Below are 18,290 nucleotides of genomic sequence, written 5' to 3' on the forward strand. Positions count from 1 at the left end.
AACGGCACTGGAATGTAGGCCTATATTTCATTTTTTGATTGGATAGCTCACATGCAAACCTTAAACTAAACTGCCCGTGTGTTTTATCTATTTGGAAAAGTTAAATTTACTGCGCTGTGTCCTACTTGTTGTCATAATAAACGGTGCTGAATTGAAAGATGTAGATGTGGTCAAGACAGGGCTTGTTAGGTTTCTGTAATTTAAAGAAGCCTCATCGGATCATCTCAGATGTGGAAGATTAAAATGCTTTTATTTAGAACCGTGACCAATGAATGTGTTCAGTTAACAAGTCTTCAGCAGTCCGTTTCCAGAGTCAGTCTGACATACTCGGTGACGTTTAGTTTAACCTAGTTCATGTCAGTCATTTACCGCGGCGCACCGGACAGTAGGGTAGACTGAGTACAGTCGAGTACAGGGTACTGTTGAGACAAACCAAATATCTCTGGGTAACAACGTAACTCTGATCTAATTTTTGCTGTGGACATGCGCATCGATATCCTCTTAGATCATGGGAAATTTGAAACCAGCACAGAACGCAGATCCAAAGATATTGGGAAAATGCTGTTTTCGACAGGTCAGATTTACTTCACCAGGGTCCTTCAACAATGAATATCTAATGACCAGTAGTTATCCTCTTGATATAAATTACATGATTGCAAGCCATGATATGTGCTCTAAAAGCAGATATATTTCCTGACATCATAACAGTTAAAATTATTTTAAAATCTTTATCAATGTGGGATCTGGCCAGAAGGGGACAGTTTAGACGCTAGCCTGTAATGCTAATTTCACTATGTAAAACCAATGTAAAGATGCTAACGGGTACAGTTGAGTACAGTATTTTGCTATCGGCCATGCTATTAGCTCCCATGGCTATTACCTCCCATTGATTAGACTGGTGTCTCAACTGTACTCTGCTATGTCTCAACTGTACCCCACCGTTTTTTAGCTAGAGTACAGTTGGGACAAAAGTGCACCTTTTTTGTTTGATTAATTACATAAACATTAAACATCCTAGATATATAATTCCTTGATTATATATTTGTCCACATCCTGAAAATATGTTCTGTCCAAAACAACTTTATTTTTAGGACCTTTTAATAGTCTAATTTCTGCGTGGAATGAGACAAAAATAAAAGTGTACCCAACTGTACTCAGTCTACCCTATAGAAGAGCGCGATGAAAAACGTTTCTCCTCTCTATTTTTTGTGCTGCCTGCTGCAGAGGGTCAAAAGTGGTCTTGTAGGCCTACTATTCCGAGGCAGCGCATAGCGAAAAGATTCATTATTTTGCCGCGCTGGTACACACTTTGTCATAATACGCTATGCTGAATTGAGTGTCGTGGTTTTGGTCAACTGGCTCCCCAACACTGTAGAAGCGTCACTGGATCATCTCATATGTTGAAAAAAAATAATATATAGTCTACCTATGCATTTATGTCTTGCCTAACTCATGGGTTCAGTAAAGACATCTTCAACAGTCAATTTTCAAAGTCAAACTGAGATGCACCGGTGACTTTCACCCCAGTCTTTCAAATGACCTAAGTCCTTTCAAGCGATGCGCGAGATAGTGAAGAAGATACGCGCGGAGAAAACCTTTTCTCTTCTGTTATGTCTGTGCTGCCTGCGGCAGAGGGTAAAAAACAAAGCGGTCTTCACCGCCCTGTGTAGCCTACTACAAGTATTCCGAGGCATGATGTATGTTTGTTTTTTTGCGTGCAGCTGGTGTTTTGGAATCGCGCAAAACCATGTTTTACCTCCGAGCAGAGAGCTCATTGCACTTTTCCGAGACACCTGAAAAGTTTTTGCTGATATTTTCGTTTCATACCCTAAACAGTGAAATGGCTGGTCCAATAGGCCTACACGTCATTCGTTTCTTTACCCGATGGAATGATTTAGGAACCTATTTAAAAATGGCAAAATTTAGGCAGTAAATTACGAATAGGCTACATGACTACTAACTGGACAGAGGACCCAGTGAAGCATTCCCTTTTCTCTTTTTTGAGGCTACATGACTATACATGACGAATCAATGAATAGACAATTTAATTTGAAATGATTCTATACACACACACACACACAAAAAACAGGCCTATAGTGAAAAAGTAATGAAATTACATTCGTTAGCCAGCAGTTTGGGGGTCTGGGAGACAACAAAAACATGGAAGACCCCATAGGCCTATAGTGAAAAGTAATGAAATTACATTCATTCAGCCGAATGAAATTAACAGGCATGTGGTAGGTAGTGTTTGATGAGTACTGCCCTACAAAGGCAAAGAACCTTAACTCACCAGAGTGTGAAACTGAGAAAAGTGACTTCAAAGTTTCTGTTTTGTTATCCTCTGTCCAGATAAAAAGTATAATAGTTAGAGCTCCTAAAATTTGACAGTTGGTTACTATAAAGGAGATATATATGTATAGCAAATTCAAATTTGACTTTTGACCATTATTTGGCAGTTAAGGTATTCTGCCTTTGTATCATGGACCAACAGTGAGGAGTCATGCTGAGCCAAAAGGCAGTAACTGCCATATTTGTTTTCTTTTTTTTCCATTTTAACTTTAACTATACATTTTATAAGAAACTATAAGCAATGTCTGGTCATAAAGTCTGTTTTAAATTACATAGATGACATTGGGATGTCTTATTTAGTGGGATTAGGATATGGTGGGAATGTGTTTACATTGCATTGAATTACATTACATTTCATTATATCTCAAAATTGTTCAGATAAACAGCCTGTCAGAAAAATTACTGTGTAGAAAGACGAATATATCATTAATAAATACACAACATACTTTGAAATTGAAGAAAATATAATCAAAATTGAATAAAAAGTTACATTTATGAAATGGCAGTTGGAAGTTAAGGTTCTCTGCCTTTGAATCATGGGCGAAAAGTAAGGAGCCATACCAAGGCAAAATACCTTAACTTCCTATTTTCTTTATTTTGACATTAAAAACAATCTAATTGGCTCACTATATTTATTCACATGATAGAGGTGGTCTGAAATACCCCAAAAATGACATTAACTCAGTTTTTACCAAAATTGATGTTAAGGTCTTTTGCCTTTGTAGGGCAGAGTAGCCTTCTGTTATTTACTATAATAATAATAATAATAATAATAATAATAATAAAGAATAATAATAATAATAATAATCTGAATATCAAAACCAAGTGCAATGTGCTAGGCCTACTCTTGGTGTGTTGCATCAAACAATATTTTTTTCCAGTGTTTCGTTGTCCTCAGAAGTAGTGCCATTGGATTACAAATTTACTGAAGATAAATAAATGAGATTAATGAATTCTTTAAATTTTGCTTTCATTCAGGTATTGCTTCTGTGACTCATTTTTGTGAGTAGTGATAATCATCAATGATTGAAAGAGCAGTAATTAAGCCTAGTGACCCTTCAAGGTTAGGCCTATTTGAAAATCTGAACTACAATTACATTCAATATAAAACATTTTGTTAATGCATGCTATATCAACTCCATGGTATGTAATCAGCTCAAGGCAATTCGAGAGGCTCACGTAGTTATAAATCACTCCATTGGACATATCCCTTACTCTAACTAATCCAATTATGGTGTGGGACTGGGGGCGGAGCCTAGTTCTATGATGAGCTACTTCAGTTAGGGTGATGGTTAGAGGGGTGGGGCTGTGCTATGGTCATGGATGAGAGCAAAATTCAACTAGAGACAATACAGAAGGAGGAGACTAATCTTTAAGAGGTACCTTGACCAAAAAACTGTCCTGCCCGTATCTCCCACCATCCATGAGGCATCCGGAGCATCGTATGAGGAGGCTACACTGCTTCTAATTTGTATTACTGGTCTAAATTCTAGATAGCTATCTGACAAAGGAAGAGCTAACTTCCTGCTTTTATAAACATTAGGTCTATGCTGTATTACAGTTATACAAAGAAATCAATTATTGCACAGTGGAGGAACATTAAAGTGTATTGATGTGGATTACAACTATTCTTACAAACTAATTAATGAAAGATGATAATGATAATGAAGCACTGAATGAAAAGCTAACTATAATAATGTCTCCATTGGGGATTAGAGTGTCCCAAGTATGGGCTCAATTATGCAGTATCCCAATAACTATAATATTATTAATAATAATTACTATGATCATAATAATTATCCATAATAATGTGCTATCCATGCTGTGCTGTTTTGTTTGTTTCGTTAGTTGTTTCTTTGACTCAAACTCAAAACTAAACACATTACGTAAATAAATCAAAGAAAAAATAGTTGCAATACCTACTCTGGCCACAATCCTCCATACTCTACCTCATATTTCCTAAGTTGCAATACCTACTCTGGCCACAAGTGCCTTGCATAGTTGCAATACCTTCTCTGGCCACAACCGCCTTGCATAGTTGCAATACCCCCTCTGGCCACAATCTCCATACCGAACCTTTAGAGTGTTTTTTCTCAGAATTCCTCCAAACGACTAAGTTGACTTTGGGTAAGTATAACATTTGATAGAGACAAGATATGAAAATAACGAAAAAACCTTTGGAAAGAGCTTGAAATTGACTTTCAAATGGTAACGATATCTCAAAAATGTAAAATCCCACCATGTGAAGGGTTTTCCCAGATCGCATCACATATCAAAACGGTCCGTGTGCTTTTTCTTTCATTCATTATTCTATTTTGGAATGAAACATGAAATTCAAAAAAGGGTGCAACTTCTTGTTTTGATTAAAGCAATACAAGCACACACGGTTGTATTTTTTTTTCTGCATGTGTTGCCTCATACCATAACAGCATTATAAAAAATGACAACATTTTTGATCGTTTTTCAATGTGTGATATTTGTTTATCCATGTATGAATTTCATTTGACTGACCCCTCCGTTTACCCGGAAGGACAGTTTGCCGTCTGAGTCGCATCAGAAAAGGTCAGGTAGCGACCAAACGAGACATAAGCAAAGACGCTCCAGAACAGTAGCTGGAGCTAGAGACACAACAGAAAAATAATAGAATGATGAAAAACATATACAGTATTTGCGATGTGCAGGCTATGCGCAGCACGAGTGGTTACTGTATTGGATCATGCAGTAGCCTACGCCCGCCTTATACAATTAGAGAGAAAATTATCTTTATGTTATGGACTTAACTCTATAGCCTAAATAAAGGAAAAATTTTCTGAAATCAATAGCATACATAAGCTTTTATACCCTTTCATATGTATGAGTATGATTGGAGCAAACGGTCCAAAGCAGTGTTCATGCGCAAACTGTTGTATATTCTTCAGCTGGCAAGTTTAATGAGCTGAGGCGCGCGCTCTCCATACCACGTTTTACGCACGTTGAATACACATTTCACTTGATGTATTTGGAGCATTAGTGATATTGTTGGAAAGCAATATGTCCGGGTACACACACCTAAAGGCTGGAGATTAACTGGGAAACTGATGATGATCATCAGAGCTGTCAAATGTTCTCAATGACAGTTGGTCAACCTTCCCATCGAAGTTCTCTGTCCCGGTCGCACAGCTGCGCCAGAGATTCTTTAAGTATATAGAGATATGCCAACATTAATAGGTTTCTATGGGCACCTAATGTGACCAGGTTCCGGTCTGCCTAAAGGGGTGTGTCATAATGCTCCTAACATTGAATAGAACAGTCCCTAGGTCTGCCTAAAGGGGGATTTCCCCCCCAATAATAGAACCCGGAAACAATGGGCCAATGGAACCTCTCTCTCTTTACTCTCTCTGGCTGCGCTTCTGTTGGATTTGGGCGCTATAATGTATGACCAAATACAATCAAGTCTTAAGTCAGGCCTAAGCACATGAAATGCATTTGCGGAGGTTAAATTGGTTATGGGTTTTAAGTCCACAGATAAACAGTAAATAATTCTTACGCCTAGGGCGCCCTACTCAATGGTGGTGGCGCTTGTGCGCATGCTTGCTATGGATAAGCAACCATATCATGACTGGTTGTGAACGTCACAAAAATATTCTTCGCACACTCATCACAGATCAACAACATATTTGAAGTCTAGCACCGTTCTGATTAGTGCATCAACAATGCTTGCAAACTCCGTCTGCCTTCAAAGAAACCATGTAATGAAGGCTCAACCAGCCTTCCAGGAATTACTTCCAGGTCACCCGAATTCTGAGTCCCTAAATAAACCAAAGACGCAATTCTGAAGGACGTTTTTCTTTATTACTTTTCTCTCTTTTCTAAGATTCAGCGTTTCATTTTCAGTACCTACAAAATATCAAAACATGGCTTTTGGTTCCATTTCATAAGTTATATTCAAGCGTAAAACATCATACACAAGTCCTTATTCATTTCTCGTGTGTGATCCAAAATAGAATAATGAATGAACGAAAAAGAACACGCACCAGGTCGGACTACCTTTCATGATATGGCACTCTCTGCACTTCGCCATACTTTCATCTTGCCAGGACACATTGTTCATAACAGGGGGTGTTTTGGATGAAGTCATCTGCAAAATGTGATGTTTTGCATTCCATTGTGTTGTCAACCTGTTTTCTGGTATCCTGATATCGCAGACATAATGAATTTCCTTGTGATTTTAGTTCATGTGAGAGGTGCCGTACTGAAGTCTTGTGTCCCAAAAACTTTTTGTGACGGTAAAGAACCTAATATGAAGTGCTACTGCTGTGATACGGACCTGTGTAACGGCGCTGGGACGGTTGGGAAGAACCTGCTGCTCCTGCTGGTGCCCCTGGCCTCCATCTTTGTGCTGTCCTGAGCTGACACCTGCCCCATTGTCTCCAGCATAGTATTGGACGTGTCTTATTGCTACCCTTTTACTCTCTGTTTTAGTATTAGAGGAGATATGCTTTGCTGATTGAAAATGAAATTAGACCCCATAAAAGGGGAAATAAATAAATACATTACAGGATAAACTTCACCGCCTGCACAGTTTATGTTATTCACAATATGTGTAGTGATGTCTATTCCTTCTAATAAACAGCAGTTTTGTGAAATTGCAAGAATGGCATTTGTTATTCCTTAATAAATATCTATGCAACCGCCATGGTGAGACCCTTCTTTCTATCATTGCGATTTGTTTTGCTTTTTAATTTAAATGAAAGATTACACAAGGAAATGTGTTACCCTGGAAAAATAAGAATAAGAAATTTATGAATCAAAGCACTTTTTTTGGGGAAATGTGCCTCTTTTTTAATCTTCATTAAAGAGACAAAACAATACAAAAACAGAAAAAAAACTTGTTTTCGTGTTTTCAGTCCTACTTAGATGTATTTGAGAACTCGATCTGGCAGTAGCGCATGATTTAGCTTTTGGCCATCTCCAACTTCCTGCCCTTCTCACCCTCTGTAGCTACCAGAGAGAGTAGATAGAATGTAATCTATGGTAGCTACCGTCATGGCCGTAACTACCATTGAGGACAGAGATCATGTCCTCTATTTTGTTCAGTAATGTAAAATGTATCTATTGATGAAAACCGATATATGATCAATGATAAATTCAGTCTATATATGCCACCCCCATTTATCCTGAAGCCAGTGATTGATGGAAACAAACGTAAGAGTTTGACTGAAGTGTTTGAAGCATTCTAAATGTACAGTATGCAGTACAGCACGCAGTATTTGAAAATGTCTGGTTACGGCCCTGGCTACCGTATGTACAATCTATGGTAGCTCGTGTGTGATCCAAAATAGAATAATGAATGAACGAAAAAGAACACGCACCAGGTCAGACTACCTTTCATGATATGGCACTCTCTGCACTTCGCCATACTTTCATCTTGCCAGGACACATTGTTCATAACAGGGGGTGTTTTGGATGAAGTCATCTGCAAAATGTTTGCATGTTTTGCATTCCATTGTGTTGTCAACCTTTTTGTCCACATTTACTGTGCGCTCAAGTTAAAAACTGCAGTGTACAGATAGTACAGTACAGCCAGGGCCGTAACCAGACATTTTCAAATACCGGGGACAAAAACTGTGTGCTGTATTCACAATGTACATTTAGAATCCTTCAAACTCTAGTCAAACTCTTAAGTTTGTTTTCATTAATCACTGGGTTGAGAATATAAATAGGGGTGGTATATATAGACTGAATTTATCATAGTTGATCATAGATCGATTTTCATCATAAATTAATTTTACAATTCTAAAAAAAAAAAGAGGACATGACCTCTGTGTCCTCAATGGTAGTTACGGCCATGAGTACAGCTGGTGGGGCACAGCTATTTCGCTATAACTGGGGACAGGGAAGGTGGAGGGGGTTGGCGGGGTGGTCTGGAAATGACCTCGGCCCGGAATCGAACCTGGGTCCCCTGCGCTACAGCCCTTGAGCCAGGGCCAAGAACACCTTTGTAGAGTACAACACAAGTCACAGACCAGAACTAGTCGAGACCAAAGAGGTTCAAGTCTGAGAAAGGACCAAGTCCAAACAGATTAGAATCTGAGTTAAGACCGAATCACATGTTAGCCTGTAAAAATCAATGAAAACGATGAATGACAAAAACATGTTTGAACTACACATGTAATGATAAAATTGATTGTGAATGAATATCAAGCTCCACTTTACATCATATGATGGCCAGTTTTATAAAGAAAATGAAGACAGACACGGGCGAGTCCAAAAGCCATATTTGTCAGTGTCCGAGCATGTCCAAGACAACTCAAAGACCATAGAAAAACTTTTTTGGGCCCTGCCGTGGCCAACTGGTAGGGCACTCGCCTGCCATGGGGGCTACCTGGGTTCGATTCCCAGCCCGGGTCGTTTGCCGACCCCTTCACTTTCTGTCCACCTCTCAAACTGTCCTGTCAAGTAAAGACCAAAAAAATATTTAAAAAAAAAGAAAAACTTTCTTGAGTCCAGGTCTGGACTTGAGTACCTGCTGACTATTATGTAAGCCTACTGAATTTAGCAACACTTTGTTCATCCTTTGTGATGAGCACAAAGTCTCTTTCGAAGTAAATGGCCTTTGAGCAAGACAAGTAAATGAGTGTGTGTGTGTGTGTGCGTGTGTGCGTGTGTGTGTGTGTGTGTGTGTGGACATACTATACAATGTACAGAATATAATGTCATTTGTACAGTATATCTCATCTATGGCATAGGAAAACACAATTCATAGTGTGAATACAATAGGTTACAATAAACCAAAGAGAAGAGGAAAACAACACACTAAAACTCCTCCTCTGGTTCTCGACCACATAAAAGCAGGTAACACAGAGATTTGTTCACTGCTACACTGAGATGTCTGTGAAGATGTCATCACTCATCATGATGCTCCTCCTAGCCACCATGCTGGCCACTGCAGGTAATACTGGCAGTAATTCATACTATGGACTTCATTTTAATTGATTGAAAGTGTTTCTCAGGTGTGTTAATGCTAATATGTGTCAGGCCACCATAGGAATGCATGTGAGGCATTTTTAAAAGGGGCATCTAATGCTGTATTGATTGTATAATGATTGCTGATTCAGAGGTTCTTACATTTTTCCTATTAGATGCTCTCGATTGTTATGTTTGTAGTGGAGATCTGTGTGGTCCTACATCAAAAAAGACCTGTGATTATAACAGGTGAGACCGCTGTGTGAAACACTGTAAACCCCAACATGTCCCACTAACTCAAAACTTTTGTGGAAACTTATTCCTGTTAAAGTTTTAGTTTTGTGACCAAATGTTTTACGTAAATACTACATACATTCATCCATATGAAGGACACAAAATCTTTAAGAAGATTATCAAAAACTTTGAAATGACTGAAAAGATTGAAAACATTAATTCCATAATTAGATTTTTATTTTTTAGCAGCCCAAGTCAAGTATGTACTCCAAACTCTAAAATGCACAGAAACAAAGGTTTACACAAAAGATTTGAGTTGAAAACTAAAACGTTTACATAAGTCTTACATAAAATCAGACATGTTATGTGAAAACAAATGTTATGAGAAAAAATAAAATCTTGAATGTTTTAGTAGCTGCTACGCAAAGATCTAACATGCTCCATTGACATAAATATTTCGAGAATGATGCAAAAATCAATGCAATTAGTACTTAGTAGAGAGTTACAATTTTAAAGTAAACAAGCACAGCATTTTGTAGCTATATTGGCTCTAAGTTTTTGATTTCAAAATTATAGTTTTATGTTTTCCCATTTTAGAGCCAAAAAAAAATCTTGGTTGGTTAATTGATTGGTTGGTTTATGCTAATGCACTAGGCTACCACCCCTCTGTTTAAACCAAATACAACATGAGCTTTAATTCCACAAACGTGAACAATGCTTTATATCAAGTTTTTTTTTTATTTTGTTCCATGTGGTTGACAAACAAAAACAGTAGACAATAACACAACAATCATACAATACACAACAATCTGTTCAAAAATTTAGACCCAGTCTATACCGTCAACAGTCTTACAAAGAATCAACCTCAACACATTAGGCAATTTAGTCATTTATTTGTTGTCCATTTCTGAATCATTTATTATGAGTTGGTGGCTGAAGGAGATCCATATAGCCTAACTTACAATAACATTTCTCCCAAAATAGTGTCAGACTTCACAACACAGTCAGTTGTTTATTCTTTGGAGTGTTGAGTAGAGCTGATGGATCATAGAGTTCTGGTGGTCCCATATTGGCTGCCTGTGGAGCATACATAGCCTAATAAGTTTAAGGCTTTCATGAGGACTTGTTGGATTAGGCCCCTACAGCATGATCACTGGGTTACACTGGTTTATACAGAAGTTCAATGTGCAATATGCCATCATGAAAATGCAACACATCACTTGCAAATACACTGCAGATGTATGATACAAGAAAAAGATTTGTATGAAAGGCCTACACAGTGCTAGCCTAACTAGCAGTAGCTAACATTCTAAGCTAAGTTGCTAACATAACATACACACAGTGTAGCATCAAGAGCACCTAAGGTCACACACAGCAACATAGTAAACTACTACACATACACACCAACACACTTTTATGGGTTTTTTCTTACCTTGAAGTGAGGTTGATAAGACACATTTTTCCATGCCAAGTTGTCAGTTGTGGTTTGATGGTCACATGGTGTTGAGTAAATCTATCCCCAATTGACAGATTCACCATTTTTAGATAGGGTGACCAGACGTCCGGTTTTCCCCGGACATGTCCTACTTTTGAGACCTAAAAAAATGTACGGGGGGAATTTCAGAAATGTCCGGGATTTTGTTGGACTGCCTGAAATATAGACCTAATTCATCAGCACTGTAATTTTCACTCCGTTCCATTTGACTCCACTCCAGGCTTCTCTCTACCGTTCACAAATTAGTCACGCCCTTCTCATTAAATCTAGCCACTTCGCACCATGTGTCCGAAAGAAGTAGCCTTGGGGACTAGCCAGTGCGCCCCATGTTTACAAGCGAAAGCGCATCTGTCCGCTGGTTCGACAGACTGCAATGCCGATAGAAACGCAAATGCACGTTCGTGGTGGAGTTGAAAAAAAATTCCCGCGTGTGAAGCCAGGTATGAAGGTAATCTAACACACAGGCAGTGACGTGCAGTGAAGGGTATGGTAGGGTAGGCAGTAAATATAGAAAATAAATATTTTTTGTGTATTTTTTAGTGCGGGGTCTGGGGGTCCTCCCCCAGAAAAAAATGTATTTCTTAGATGCAATTTCCTGCATTTTAACCAAATCTGGAGAGTCACTATCAGCTAAAAACTTTTATAAAAGACTAAAAACTTTGAACAAATAGTACCCCCTTTCATGCCTTATGCCACAACCTTGGATCGGCAACTAGGCCTATTCACCTAGTATGCTGATAAGGTATTTAATGTGCAACAAATTAGTAGGCCTATGTTTCTCTAAATACTGTAAATATAAAGTAGGCTATAAGATAAAATGCCATCAGTGCTTAGCCACCACAGCTCTAATAACTAAATAAGTAAATAGGCTAAACTATTAGACATTTGGACATTGTCAGTAGACCTTACATCTGAAACAATAAGTGAAAATGCATAATTTCAAATTGTTGAAAAGGCCAGCTAGACTTTTTTTTGGGTTTTTTGTTGTTGTTGTCAAATTGCCAAATTGGTAGCTCAAGGACCCATAGCCTACTCTGTACACTCTGCCTAACTTACATTTTACAATAATTTAGAAAGCTACAACATCACAGCATTTTGGGGGGAAAGCTTTAACTTTTGGCTTTAGCAGTTGACTTTGCTCCTCTTCTGTTTATTCTGTTGCAAATGCCAGGGTGTTTCACATGGAGGATGCAGGGTGGCAGTGTAGCCTACTTTGTTTAGAAGATAAAATTTCAAGTTCACCAAAGTGAATCACACCATAGCATGTGAGGGGAAACGATTTACATTTAGCAATACACCAACCTAGGTAACAGCTCCTGCTTCATCGACGCATTTTGTGCTGCTAATCAAACACTCAGACAAGAAGGAAAGTTGGCAAGGGGGCGGGTTGCTTGCGAACTCAACAAACATGAGCGGTGCATTCAGACAGTAAATACTGGTAGGCCTCCATCGAGTAAACCAACGAAAACACTTCTGAGACTCATTCTTGTGCGTGATTGTATTCTCAAACACTTCAGCAACGGTTGTGCAAGGTGTTTCAAATCAAGTCAATTTCTGAGTGAGGTGAGCACCCATCCCAGTGCGAACCCAACGTTGATCTCGTACACCGCGCACTTCAAAAGAACACAGCTGCACGTCAACTTGCTAACAGGCTCCACACACCTCACGCATCGCGTATTAAGTCATCATCATTATAAATTAGGAAAATGAAGTCATGTCGTACGCTCAAAAAACAACCTTGCGTCCATAATAACACACACACAGTCTATTCGTGTCCACAGCACAACCAATCTTCAATGTCAACACCTCCCTGGCCCATCAACAAAAGGCACCACGACAAACTTGAGCATGTTCATGTTAAAATTTGGCTACCCACAGCTTAATAATTAGATGAAACTTACCTTAAAGCAGAATCACGAGTATGTTTTCCATGCAAGTTAGTTCCATTAAAAGCCCGGGGTGGTTGACATGATGAAGATATTTTGTCCCAGTCAAACTACTTGAAGCTGCTACCCATCTGATGTTGAATATTTCCACAATGCAGCGATTGCAAACGGCTCAGCTATTGCCTGTCATCTGAACCATCTTTCTTGCTACTTCTCTGATTTTTGTTTTTTTTTGTAATAAAGGCAAAACGCCAAAAACTGCCATGTTTTCTGTACGGCTAGAATTTGAACAAGCCGTACCTTGCTAGCTGTTGTCGCTATCATACTTTAAGCAGGAAGGCTTCCTGAATTGTAACAATTTTTCATGTTGGCAGCTGTGATTGGCTCACATATTCCCGCCAAAGACTAAAGGCTCTGCTTTTAGTCCCATTGACAAGCTATGTGACAACTTAATACGCATGCGCAAACTTCTACATTGACAGCACTGAAGGCAGGGTAGGCAGAGGAAAAGCGAGCCTTACCGGGCTGCCTGGCTGGCATTCGAAAGCTCTGCTTTCACAGGCTACCAGCAGCCTGTCTCTGCTACCAGCCGGGACTGCGTGCGTTGCCACGGCAACCTGCCCAAGCCTGAGCGCTTTGCTTCGTGCGATTACTTAGGTTTTTGATTGCTGTCCTGCGTATACTGTACTTTAAACAGCTCATAATTTAGGCTGAATCAATGTTATTGTTGTGTATGTGAACTCTGAAGAATATTTTTTAAAACACGTGTTAGTTTTTATTTTTAAGACATTTTTCCCAGGGTAGGCACTGCCTACCCTGACCGCACGTCTCTGCACACAGGAGTATGCCTAGTAACACCACCAAATCCATCATTTAGGGAGGTACAAGCTTTGTTACACCTTGTCACAAGACTTAGCCTAAAAATTATTTCATGATCTGACATTTCCAAGTTATTTGCAAAAGCAATTTCTCTGAGCTAGAAGGACTCATTCCTGAGTTAAGAAATTAAGCTTCTTCTTCATCAGCTTCTTCTTCTGTCTATTGCCTTTGCAGTTATTGATAACGCTGTATGGGTTATCTTATTAATGGTAGGTAAAACTCCAGTTCCTCTCTTAATGGCTGCAGTGCCCATTGCTAATCTCTGAGCACCATGCCACTACAAATAGCCTATCTAAATAGGCCTAATGGATGACAGTGGAGGGGTAAATTGTGAGGTGTCTTATAAACATATTAAGCCTAAAATGTAGCCTAATAGAACTTCATTGTCAATTCAGTTGAAAACCACAAATGTTGTGTTTTTTATATTTAGTTTCCAATGTTATATAGCCTAATGCTGTTCATCTTTGTAGGGAATGGCTGAGATGGGCCTACATGATGGTGAATCTATTTTAAAAAAAACCTAATGCAGAAATTAGAATAGGCATATGAAATTGAGCTGCATTGTTATGCTGTTAAGCTACTCCAATATAGGTGTTAGGCCTACTATCTAGGATTGTAACAAAGGCACACTCTGCATCATATGATCACAGAAATTATGTGATAGGCCTATAGGCGTAAATGAAGAGATTTTAATTGTCATTTATGGTAGACAAATGAATGTGCATGCCAAAAAGTTCGAGTGGCTTTTAAACAAATGACCATTTTGGATGCGTTGATACTTTATAGGCCTACTATCATACCTCATACCCATACTTTCATACCTGTAGATACACAGACACACCTATCCCCCCCCCCCCCCCCCCCCCCCCCAAAAAAAAGTGTCCTCCTTTTTACAAATCCAAATCTGGTCACCCTATTTTTAGAGAAGTTTGTATTTTATGTTACATTTTAATAAAATAGGGTTTCTATGGTTCTGACATGAATGGGTTCTTCTTTACACAAAGCAGAAGCTGGTAAACAGTAAAAAAAAAAAAAAAAAAAACGAACTAAAACAACCAAAAAAGTGAGTAACCCAGCCGTAGGATTCGAACTCTCAACCTCAAGATAAGGACATGACAATATGGCTACATGCTGAGGACTACCCCTACACCACTCAACTGCAGGTTTTATATTTGTAGAAAGTTACCCCTGTTTGTTAGAAAGAATTGGACTTAGGGCCTACTCATAATTAACAGTCAAATGTGTTTCACACATACTTTTCCACTTCAAATCCGGCCAACTCTGCCCTACAATATCAGAACGCAGTATCTTGAAAATGGTCGAAAATGGGTTTAGACCGGAAATTGGCTTTAAAATACCTTCTTTTTCTTGTGTTAAATTTTTTTGGCCCAACTTGGTCCCGTTTCGGAAAAAAACGCAAAAAACTGATTATACTGCCCTTTTTGGTTTTAGGAGGTTACGTCGTACTAGCCAAGAACGCAGTATAATGCGAATTATACTGCACTTCTTCATTGACACCGTGGTTTTGGTGTAGACAGTAATACCACAACAGAACACAGTATAATGATTTTTCAGCTAAAAAGTAATGAGAATGTTGGTTTTTTTACTTTTTTCTTGTGTGCATAAATTTTCACCATAAAAAGTATTATATGGAAGTGTCATCACCACTTTACCTCCAACACAGTCGCGTGGACAGAAAGGAAACTTTAAAGCCTTTTTTCTCAGTTTGCCATTTTGAATTATACTGCGTTCTGAAATTGTAGGGCAGAACTGACATCATACTAAAACAATAATGTTTGAATGTGATTATTATTATTTATTTTTTTTACTAACATCCCGTGCTGGGAAGTGAACTTGAAATGATCATGTTTCAAGGCCAACTGCTTAACTGTTAGTCCATGACTGCCCAAGCACAACATGCTGACATCCATAGTCTCATATGTCAGATATAGTTCCAATTGACATGATTTAAAGAATTTGTGACTTTCACAGTTACGTGAAAAATAAACAATAAATATCTACTTGAGTGTTTTTTTTTTCAAACCTGCAATCCTCTGATCTTGTGGCCATTCCCCTATCCAGACCACAGCAGCTCAAACATTGTCTTGCTTTACCTAAGCATTTTTCTTTTGTAATTTCGCTCGAATGAAAGCAATGAAACATTGCTAATGAAAGCTGGAGTCATGGGTCTGGTGGCCATCTGAACATTTTCATACCATGTTCCAGGAAGTGTGAAAGTAGGTAAGGTTACCTCCATGTTGGGGATGGAACTTGCAACCTTTGAGGTTGAAGACCAGCTGTTTAACCACTACTCCATGGTCGCCTCAACTGTTGTCATGACATCTAACCACTCATATGCCAGATATAGTTCCAATTTACAAACTCAAAGACTTTGTGTTAGGATGTCAGTTGTACTTAAAAACACAATGCCAACCAGAGTTAATTTATTGGTACCTGAGAACCTGTTGAGAACACCTAAAATGTGAATGTCATCTGGACCTTTTTGCAATATTGAGTTCTACAGCGTAAACTTTTCTAGTTCATAGTACTGTTGGGGAATACAGTGAAGAAGGTGAGTCAGCAGAAATAAAAATACTGCTGAAACATCACTGACCCATGAAAGACACGCAGAAATCAAAGAAACCACATCTCTTTGTGTTTTAGTACAACGCTCAGGGGTTGTGCGGAGGTATTGTGGCAGCCTGAGCTCCAAAAATTCCGTGCTCCTGGACACGGATGTTAAGGACACGAAATCCGTGTCCAGGAGCACGGATTTTGCCAAAATTCCGTGCTCCTGGACACGGAATTGTTTTCCGTGCTCCTGGACACGGAATTGTTTTCCGTGATGGGCACACGGAAGTGCTTTCTATAGGCTATTACCACAGCACTGTGTTAACTCTGTCATTAGAAAATACATACCAAATGCTAATCCTAAACAAAATAATGCTATAGCAATCTAAGTTGTGCCCTGACCAAAACATCCCCTAACCTTAACCTGTCATTAAAGACATATTTTTGAGAAATACCTTTTCCAGTTGGTTTCTAGGCTATCAAACTCATATACTGAATGAAAGAAAACTAGCTGTGCCCAGACCAAAACAATCCCTAACCCTAACCTGTCAGTAAGAAATGTTTTTTTTTTTTGAGACAAAATATTTGAAAATAGAAAAATCCTGAGAAAACACAAGACTGTGGAAATAGCCTATAGAAAGCACTTCAAACAATTCCGTGTCCAGGAGCACGGAAAACAATTCCGTGTCCAGGAGCACGGAATTTGGCAAAATCCGTGCTCCTGGACACGGATTTTGTGTCCTTAACATCCGTGTCCAGGAGCACGGAAATTTTGGAGATCATGTTGCAGCTTGTGGCCGTGTAAGTGAATGTGTTATTCCAAACACCTACTGCTGTGATTCGGACCTGTGTAATGGTGCTGGGACAGTTGGGAAGAATCTGCTGCTCCTGCCGGTGCCCCTGGCCTCCATCTTTGTGATGTCCTGAGCTGACACCTGCCCCATCAGCTCCTTGCAGGATCAGACAGAGAAGCATCGGCTAACTCAGCATGAATTCGGCTAATATATTCATGTTATGTGGGTTATTCTTTTCAGATGCCTTGCAGTGTCACGTCTGTAATCGCAAAGACTGTTTCCCATCTCCAATTACCTGTCCTCCTGGTACTGATAGCTGTATTAAAGCAGGTGAATCACAAATATATGTCATCAATATTTTCTGGTATCCTGATATCGCAGGCATAATGAATTTCCTTGTGCTTTTAGTTCATGTGACAGGTGCCGTACTGAAGGCTTGTGTCCCAAAAACTTTTTGTGACGAAGAAGAACCTAATATGAAGCGCTACTGCTGTGATACGGACCTGTGTAACGGCGCAGGGACGGTTGGCAAGAACCTGCTGCTCCTGCTGGTGCCCCTGGCCTCCATCTTTGTGCTGTCCTGAGCTGACACCTGCTCCATTGGCTCCAGCCTCTGTGCTGGTTCATACAGCATAGTATTGGACGTGTCTTATTGCTACCCTTTTACTCTCTGTTTTAGTATTAGAGGAGATATGCTTTGCTGATGGAAAATGAAATTAGACCCCATAAAAGGGGAAACAAATAGAAATAAATAAATACATTACAGGATAAACTTCACCGCCTGCACAGTTTATGTTATTCACAATATGTGGAGTGATGTCTATTCCTTCTAATAAACAGCAGTTTTGTGAAATTGCAAGAATGGCATTTGTTATTCCTTAATAAATATCTATACAACCGCCATGGTGAGACCCTTCTTTCTATCATTACGATTTGTTTTGCTTTTTAATTTAAATTAAAGACTAAATGTGTTACACTGGAAATATAAGATGAAATTTATGAATCAAAGCACTTTTTTGGGGAAATGTGCCTCTTTTTTAATCTTCATTAAAGAGACAAAACAATACAAAAACAGAAAAAAACCTTGTTTTCGTGTTTTCAGTCCTACTTAGATGTATTTGAGAACTCGATCTGGCA

The 18,290-nt window shown here is 39.0% G+C and overlaps 1 protein-coding gene across 1 annotated transcript; it reads left to right on the plus strand.

The window, feature by feature from the left end:
• Window positions 1–6,628: 6,628 nt before the first annotated feature.
• Window positions 6,629–17,791, plus strand: LOC134444444 (ly-6/neurotoxin-like protein 1). Its single transcript, XM_063193796.1, has 4 exons — window positions 6,629–6,724; window positions 9,184–9,280; window positions 17,394–17,483; window positions 17,562–17,791. The coding sequence occupies exons 1-4, from the start codon at window positions 6,629–6,631 to the stop codon at window positions 17,735–17,737; spliced, it is 459 nt and encodes a 152-aa protein (XP_063049866.1). The 3' UTR covers window positions 17,738–17,791.
• The last annotated feature ends 499 nt before the right edge of the window (window positions 17,792–18,290 follow it).

Source organism: Engraulis encrasicolus, unplaced genomic scaffold (genome assembly GCF_034702125.1).
Source record: "Engraulis encrasicolus isolate BLACKSEA-1 unplaced genomic scaffold, IST_EnEncr_1.0 scaffold_56_np1212, whole genome shotgun sequence".
Lineage (NCBI taxonomy): Eukaryota > Metazoa > Chordata > Actinopteri > Clupeiformes > Engraulidae > Engraulis > Engraulis encrasicolus.